The 9126-nt window shown below is 45.6% G+C and overlaps 1 protein-coding gene across 1 annotated transcript in view; it reads left to right on the top strand.

Moving 5' to 3' along the window:
- Window positions 1-9126, top strand: part of ADCY3 (adenylate cyclase 3) — a 173437-nt gene that overhangs the window by 141384 nt on the left and 22927 nt on the right. The window contains exons 11-15 of the mRNA XM_044290938.1: window positions 4570-4582; window positions 7758-7839; window positions 8247-8405; window positions 8507-8653; window positions 8920-9039. Of these exons, the coding sequence (XP_044146873.1) occupies window positions 4570-4582; window positions 7758-7839; window positions 8247-8405; window positions 8507-8653; window positions 8920-9039 (521 nt within the window). The remainder of the gene's footprint in view (window positions 1-4569; window positions 4583-7757; window positions 7840-8246; window positions 8406-8506; window positions 8654-8919; window positions 9040-9126) is intronic.

Here is a 9126-nt window from a genome sequence, read left to right as displayed (position 1 = left end):
AGCAATAACAGAAGTCTCCAGCAGTGATCACTTCAATCCAGGAAGTAGTATAAACCGCAAAGTGAGGCAGTATGGGAGGGAATATAAAGGGAGGCAATTAGTGTGAATAGGTGACAGCTGGGAGAAGGAAAGGAGATGACAAAGTGAAACTAAAACAAAGAACATCATGCAAGAGGTACCAAAGAACGTCTGTCAGACCTTCTCAGAGAGCTGGCGGTGACAACAGCGCTACAGCCAGGGAGAAGGAACGCCCAGGGAGAGAAGCTGATGTCTCCTCCCTGGTGCTCCGATGCTGCTACTTAGCATACAACGCGGGAGAATGTTTCGGGGGCCACAGCGGGGCAACGGAGCGGCGCCCAGAAATAATAGTAAGTGCAGGGAGATCCCTGGGCGCCGCTCTACATGTCCTGCTACTTAGTTAATAAAGGAGGCGTGTGCGGCACCTGAGGGGTTAACTGCTGCTGATCGCTCCCTGTCATAGGTTGGCTGCCGGCTATGTGATTCTGCAGCACCTGCCTCCTGTATCTGTATCAAAGGTTAAAATATTAAAATATTAAAATATTAAACTTTTCACTTAAACAGTTAAGTGATTTGATGATCAAATCACTTACTTTCTTTAGGGAACATCATCTTCCGTGAATTGATCATCTCCCTTAGGGATTTAATCAAATCTCCATTTTCATCATTTCCCTGCGACATATATAATCCCATCACTGACCGTCTACATCTCCAGAGTGTAATAAACAGCTGGAATCGGCAAGCGTACCCAAACACATCTGTATCTAATCCTGCCATGTATGTGTGCCTGATACAGAGCCTGTTGTGTGCGATACTGCCTGCTGAGCTGTGTATCTAATCCCATCATGTGTGATACTGTCTGCTGAGCTGTGTATCTAATCCCATCTTCTATGACACAGCCTGATGAGCTGTGTATCTAATCCCATCTTCTATGATACTGCCCGCTGAGCTGTGTATCTAATCCCATCTTCTATGATACTGCCCGCTGAGCTGTGTATCTAATCCCATCTTCTATGATACTGCCTGCTGAGCTGTGTATCTAATCCCATCTTCTATGATACAGCCTGCTGAGCTGTGTATCTAAACCTTTATGCACACAGCCGTATCCATTTTGCAATTCACATTTTTTTCAGTCCCATTGAGTTCTATGAATTTGAGGTCCTAATTTTGAGGACCAGAATAGGACATGTTCCGTCTTTACTGGATCTGACATACGGTTGTAAAAAACACACTGATGACGTCCCTGTGCTTTCCACATCCGAAAGATAGAACATGCCCTATTCTGGTCCTCATAATGCAGATCTAAAACCCATAGAACTCAATGGGACTGCAAAAACAAAAAGTAACCTTATTTAGTGGATCCGCAACTTGCAGACCGCAAAACTGAAACGGCTCTGTGCACGAGCCCTATCACTTATACTCAGCGCCCATCACAGTGACATCCACAGGGCCCCCATAACAGTGACATCCACAGATCCCCCATCACAGTGACATGCACAGGGCCCCCATAACAGTGACATCCACAGTGCCCCCATAACAGTGACATCCACAGGGCCCCCATAACAGTGACATCCACAGGGCCCCCATAACAGTGACATCCACAGGGCCCCCATAACAGTGACATCCACAGTGCCCCCATCACAGTGACATCCACAGAGCCCCCATAACAGTGATATCCACAGTGCCCCCATAACAGTGACATCCACAGTGTCCCCCATAACAGTGACATCCACAGTGCCCCCATAACAGTGCCATCCACAGTGCCTCCATAACAGTGATATCCACAGTGCCCCCATAACAGTGACATCCACAGATCCCCCATCACAGTGGCATCCACAGGGCCCCCATAACAGTGATATCCACAGTGCCCCCATAACAGTGACATCCACAGAACCCCCATAACAGTGACATCCACAGGGCCTGCATAACAGTGACGTCCACAGTGCCCCCATAACAGTGACATCCACAGTGCCCCCATAACAGTGACATTCACAGTGCCCCATAACAGTGACATCCACAGGGCCCCCATAACAGTGACATCCACAGTGCCCCTATAACAGTGACATCCACAGATCCCCCATAACAGTGACATCCACAGTGCCCCTATAACAGTGACATCCACAGTGCCCCCATAACAGTGACATCCACAGTGCCCCCATAACAGTGACGTCCACAGTGCCCCCATAACAGTGACATCCACAGTGCCTCCCATAACAGTGACATCCACAGTGCCCCCATAACAGTGACATCCACAGTGCCCCCATAACAGTGACATCCACAGTGCCCCCATCACAGTGACATCCACAGGGCCCCCATAACAGTGACATCCACAGTGCCCCTATAACAGTGACATCCACAGATCCCCCATAACAGTGACATCCACAGTGCCCCTATAACAGTGACATCCACAGTGCCCCCATAACAGTGACATCCACAGTGCCCCCATAACAGTGACATCCACAGTGCCCCCATAACAGTGACGTCCACAGTGCCCCCATAACAGTGACATCCACAGGGCCCCCATAACAGTGACATCCACAGGGCCCCCATAACAGTGACATCCACAGTGCCCCCATAACAGTGACATCCACAGTGCCCCCATAACAGTGACGTCCACAGTGCCCCCATAACAGTGACATCCACAGTGCCCCCATAACAGTAACATCCACAGTGCCCCCATAACAGTGACATCCACAGTGCCCCCATAACAGTGACATCCACAGCGCCCCCATAACAGTGAGATCCACAGCGCCCCCATAACAGTGAGATCCACAGCGCCCCCATAACAGTGACATCCACAGTGCTCCCATAACAGTGACATCCACAGTGCTTCCATAACAGTGTCATGCACAGTGCTCCCATATCAGTGACATCCACAGTGCCCCCATAACAGTGACATCCACAGTGCCCCCATAACAGTGACATCCACAGCGCCCCCATAACAGTGAGATCCACAGCGCCCCCATAACAGTGAGATCCACAGTGCCCCCCATAACAGTGACAGCCACAGCGCACCCATAACAGTGACATCCACAGTGCCCCCATAACAGTGACATCCACAGTGCCCCCATAACAGTGACATCCACAGTGCCCCCATAACAGTAACATCCACAGTGCCCCCATAACAGTGACATCCACAGTGCCCCCATAACAGTGACATCCACAGTGCCCCCATAACAGTGACATCCACAGTGCCCCCATAACAGTGACAGCCACAGCACCCCCCATAACAGTGACATCCACAGCGCACCCATAACAGTGACATCCACAGCGCACCCATAACAGTGACATCCACAGTGCCCCCATAACAGTGACATCCACAGCGCCCCATAACAGTGAGATCCACAGCGCCCCCATAACAGTGAGATCCACAGTGCCCCCCATAACAGTGACAGCCACAGCGCACCCATAACAGTGACATCCACAGCGCCCCCATAACAGTGACATCCACAGTGCCCCCATAACAGTGACATCCACAGTGCCCCCATAACAGTAACATCCACAGTGCCCCCATAACAGTGACATCCACAGTGCCCCCATAACAGTGACATCCACAGTGCCCCCATAACAGTGACATCCACAGTGCCCCCATAACAGTGACAGCCACAGCACCCCCCATAACAGTGACATCCACAGCGCACCCATAACAGTGACATCCACAGCGCACCCATAACAGTGACATCCACAGTGCCCCCATAACAGTGACATCCACAGTGCCCCCATAACAGTGACATCCACAGTGCCCTTATAACAGTGACATCCACAGTGCCCCCATTCTGCCATCCATTGCTCCTCTTGTGTCATCCAGTGCCCCCTTGTTTGCTATCCGGTGCCCCTGTTTGCCATCCAGTGCCCCGTTTGCCATTCAGTGCCCCTGTTTGCCATCCATTGCCCCCTTGTGCCATCCATTGCCCCCTTGTGCCATCCAGTGCCCCTTTGTGACATCCATTGCTGCCTTGTGCCATCCACAGTGCCCCATGTGCCATACACAGTGTCCATGTTCCACCCATAGTGCCCCTAATGACATCCACAGTGCCCCCAAAGTGCCATCCACATTGACCACAAGGGCACCCATGTGCCATCCAAAGTGACCCTATGTGCCATCCACAGTGCCCATGTGCCATCAATAGTGCCCCTAATGACATCCACAGTGCCCCCATGTGCCATACACAGTGACCCCAAAGTGCCCATGTGCCATCCATAGTGCCCCTAATGACATCCACAGTGCCCACAAGGGAACCTATGTGCCATCCAAAGTGCCCCCCATGTGCCATCCACAGCTCCCCCAATGAGCTCCACAGCATAGCGATCAGACTCTGTGGCTGATTGCTATGCTGTCACTCATGTACAGCGCCTACTTAGAAGCTTGTACACTCAGAAGACAGCCGGCGGTCCCGGCGCATGCGCAGTACTGAGGAAGGCCGGCAGGAGGCAGCGCTGGATCGGAAGACTTGAAAATGTTTCAGGTGCGGTCACGTGACCGGGAAGAGAATCATAGGAAGGGCTGGGCTGTGGAGGGTAAGTATCGGTGTAATAACCTTCCCTCCACAGGTTATGAAGATGGGTAATTTTCAAGTAGGGGCCGGAGAACCCCTTAAATAAAAAGTAAAAAAAAAACAAACACCAAAATATTAAGTATAAATCACCCCCTTTCCCAATTTTCCATATAAAATATATAAACAATAAATAAATAAACATATTACATATCGCCACGTCTGAAAAGTCCAAATTATTAAAATATCAAAGAAAATTTCTATGTGGTGAGTGGCATAACAGAAAAAAATAGAAACCATAAGCCCCGCCCACCCCTAAGTCCCACCCCAGACCCCCCAGAATATGTTTATGTTATACACATATAGCATATACCGTGCCCCACAATATACAGTTTATTCTGCAAAAGTCATCAAGTGTCATGGGGGGGACACAGAGCAGCGCCCAGCGGGGAGGAGAGAATACACGGCTGCAACACTGTATCAGCCAGAAAATGACACTTTCGGCATTATACCAAAAATTCCATTTTCGGCTGATATGTTTCGGTGGACGATATATCGGAGCATCCCTAGTTTATTTTGTTTTCCTGTGTTGTAATTTACATGGCTGACGAAAGTGGCAAGGGGGGGTCAGGAGGAGGCAGGGGAAATGGGAAAGCAGGAGGGGGGCTCAGTGGGCCTCTGGGTGTTACTTGCCCCCTGGGCCAAAAGTTGCCAGTCAGCCCCTGATCCTCCACGCAGCAACATGGATGTCTATATATCCTCATACTGACCCATAGTCTATATGACCTCCATACCGAAACATTATCTATGTGACCTCCATACAGAAACATCATCAATATATCGTCTATATTGGCACATCGTCTTTATACTCTCGATACAGAAACTTTATCTATATATATCCACCATGCTTAAATATCATCTTTATATCCTCCATACTAAAACATCGTCTATATATCCTCCATACTGAAATATAATCTATATATCCTCCATACTACAACATCGTCTATATATCCTCCATACTATAACATTGTCTATATATCCTCCATACTGAAATATCATCTATATATCCTCCATACTACAACATCGTCTATATATCCTCCATACTGAAATATCATCTATATATCCTCCATACTACAACATCGTCTATATATCCTCCATACTGACACATCACCTATATGACCTCCATACAGAAATATCTATATATTGTCCATACTGACACATTGTCTTTATACTCTCGATACAGAAACTTTATCTATATCTCCTCCATACTGAAATATCATCTATATATCCTCCATGCTGAAATATCATCTATATCTCCTCCATGCTGAAATATCATCTATATATCCTCCATACTGATACAGTAGTGCTTGAAGGTTTGTGAGCCCTTCAGAATTTTCTATATTTTGGCATAAATTTGACCTAAAACTAGATCAAATTTTTCACACATCTCTTAAAAGTAGATAAAGATAACTAAATCAAACAAATAAATCAAAAATGTTAGACTTCATCATATATATTAATTATGGAAAATGATCTGATATCACATGTCTGTGAGTGGTAAAAGTATGTGAACCTTTGCTTTCAGTATCTGGTGTGACCACTTTGTGCAGCAATAACTTCAACTAAACGTTCTCGGTAATTGTTGATTAGTCCTGCACATCGGATTGTAGGAATTTGAGGCCATTCCTCTGTACAATACTGCATCAGCCTGCTATGTTGGTGGTTCCCTCCCATGAACTGCTTGCTTCAAGTACTTCTGCAACATTTCGATGGGATTAAGGTCGGGACTTTAACTCGGCCATTCCAGAACTTTATTTTCATTCTTCTTTAACCATTCTTTGGTAGAACATCTTGTGTGCTTAGGGTCGTTGTCTTGCTGCATGACCCACGTTCTCTTGAGATCCAGCTCATGGACAGATGTTCTGACATTTTGCTTAAGAATTTGCTGTTATAATTCAGAATTCTTCATTCCATCATTGGTGACAAGCCGTCTTGGCTCAGATGTAGCAAAATAGGCCCAAACCATGATACTACCACCACCGTGTTTCACAGATGGGATTAGGTTCTTATGCTGGAATGCAGGATTTAAATTTTTTCCAAACATAACGCTTCTCATTTAAACCAAATAGTTCTATTTTGGTCTCATCCATCCACAAAACATTGTCCCAACAGCCTTCTGGCTTGTTCAGGTGATCGTTACCAAACTGCAGATGGGCAGCAATGTTCCTTTTAGAAAGCATCCTCCTTCTCCTGCCAATCCTGCCATGCACACCATTGTTGTTCAGTGTCCTCCTGATCGTGGACTCATGACCATTAGCTAATGTAAGAAAGGCCTTTAGTTGTTTAGAAGTTACCTCTATTACACTCTTGGTCTTGGCATGATCTTTGTTGGCCCTCCTGGGGAAGGTAATAATGGTCATCCGTTTCCTCCATTTGTACACAATCTATCCGGCTGTGGATTGGAGGAGTCCAAACTCTTTAGAGATGGTTTGTAAGCTTTTCCAGCCTGTGAGCATCAACAACTCTTCTTCTGAGGTCCTCATAAATCTCCTTTGTTCGTGCCATGATACACTTCCACAAATGTGTTGTGGAGATCAGACTTTGATAGATCATTGTTCTTTAAATAAAACAGGTCGCCCAATCACACCTGATTGTCATCCCATTGATTGAAAACACCTGGCTCTAATTATCTGCTAATCCTAAAGGTTTACATACTTTTACCACTCAGACATCTGATATTGGATCATTTTCCTATTTATTAATCGCTGAGTCTAATGTGTTTGACTCATTTGTTTGATTTGGTTATCTTTATCTACTTTTAGGATGTGTGTAAAATCTGATGTTATTTTAGGTCAAATGTATGCAGGTCATTCTGAAGGGTTCACAAACTTTATATCCTCTATATATCTGAAACATAATCTATACATATCACCCACACATTATATGTTGTCTATACTGAAACATCATGGGGTAAACGTGACCTCAAAATGGTATTAATATTTGAAGACCATATAAATTGGTGTAATGCTAATGAATCGGATTAATGAGTATCATTGCGTAAATGCCAAGTGATCTACGTATTGTATGTGATCCATGGATTATATGTGATATACAGATTATATGTGAACTACAGATGATAAGAGATCCACAGATAATATGTGATCCAGGGATTATAAATGATCTACAGACTGAATTACTGTTTTCCTATAAATGTACATGGATTTCCTCTTTGTCGTCTTTCTGCAGGGCTTATCTGGTTCCTTCCAAATATTCCATGACAGTGATGATCTTCATCATGATGCTCAGTTTCTACTACTTTGCTCGACATGTGAGTTTAGACATCACCTAATCATTTAGCTCACACTGGACACATTGCGCTGCCTTCTCTTGTCACGCAGCCCCCACACAAAAAAGTGGCCAATAGTCTTGCACAGTGTTGATGCCTAACGTAAGGCTAGATCCTAACACAACGTTGGGACCACATAGGACCTAGTGCACACAAAGAGTACCCAAGAAACGTTCCTTGAAAGGGGAGCACAGGTCCAATTGACCTCATCCCTCTTCACAACCATCCAAGGGGAAAGTCAACCAGCTCAGGGACCATGTCTCTCTCCTCGTAGACACCAGAGTCACCCACCCAAAGATGGAATATTGTGTCATGATCTGGGAAGCATAGGAAATAATTTTATGTGAAGCCCCACGTGGCCAACTTTAAGTCATGGTTTGGTCTTCCAGGTAGAGAAGTTGGCCAGGACCCTATTTTTATGGAAGATCGATGTACATGACCAGAAAGAGAAAGTCTATGACATGAGGCGCTGGAATGAGGCACTTGTCACAAACATGTTGCCTGAGCACGTAGCTCGCCATTTCCTGGGCTCCAAAAAGAGAGATGAGGTAAGAGGAAGAGGAGAACTCAATATACAGTAAGATGGAAGGACAAGGCAGTACTGTTCTTGTGATGTTCAGCTGGTTTGTATGTTTTCCCTATTTTTCAGGAGCTGTATAGTCAGTCGTATGATGAGATTGGGGTGATGTTTGCTTCGATACCAAATTTCTCTGACTTTTATACAGAAGAAAGTATCAACAATGGAGGCATCGAGTGTCTGAGGTTCCTCAATGAGATCATCTCAGATTTTGATGCGGTAAGCTACTTAGATTTCGTGATGAAAGATGTACTGGTAAATAGAGTCTGATAAGTGTTAAAAGCCACCAAGGCACAAAAGATTGACCGTAAGTACTCGCATTAATGAAAATGTTTTTCCAGTAACCCACGTTTAGAAATGTCCCCAGTGGTTGATTTCTATGGGATTTAGACTTTGGGAGGACATTTATAGTCAGAAGATATCAATAAGAGCAGGACTGGCTATCGTTCCATATCTGATTCTCTTCTGTTTATTTTTCTTTCAAGTTGTTGGATGAGCCTCAGTTTCGCTGTATTACGAAGATTAAAACCATTGGAAGCACTTACATGGCTGCATCCGGAGTGACCCCAGACTCCAACACAAATGGCTACAACATTACTATCAAGGTTAGTCTCACTGTATTTCAAGATGACATTAAGCCGAGTAACCGATAGCAGGTAGGTTTCTGATGACCCTCATGCAAGTTGTGTGCA

The sequence above is a fragment of the Bufo gargarizans genome, chromosome 4 (assembly GCF_014858855.1).
Source record: "Bufo gargarizans isolate SCDJY-AF-19 chromosome 4, ASM1485885v1, whole genome shotgun sequence".
NCBI classification, from domain to species: Eukaryota; Metazoa; Chordata; class Amphibia; order Anura; family Bufonidae; genus Bufo; species Bufo gargarizans.
Note: the sequence above shows the minus strand (reverse complement) of the source record. Positions and strands in the feature narration are given on the sequence as shown.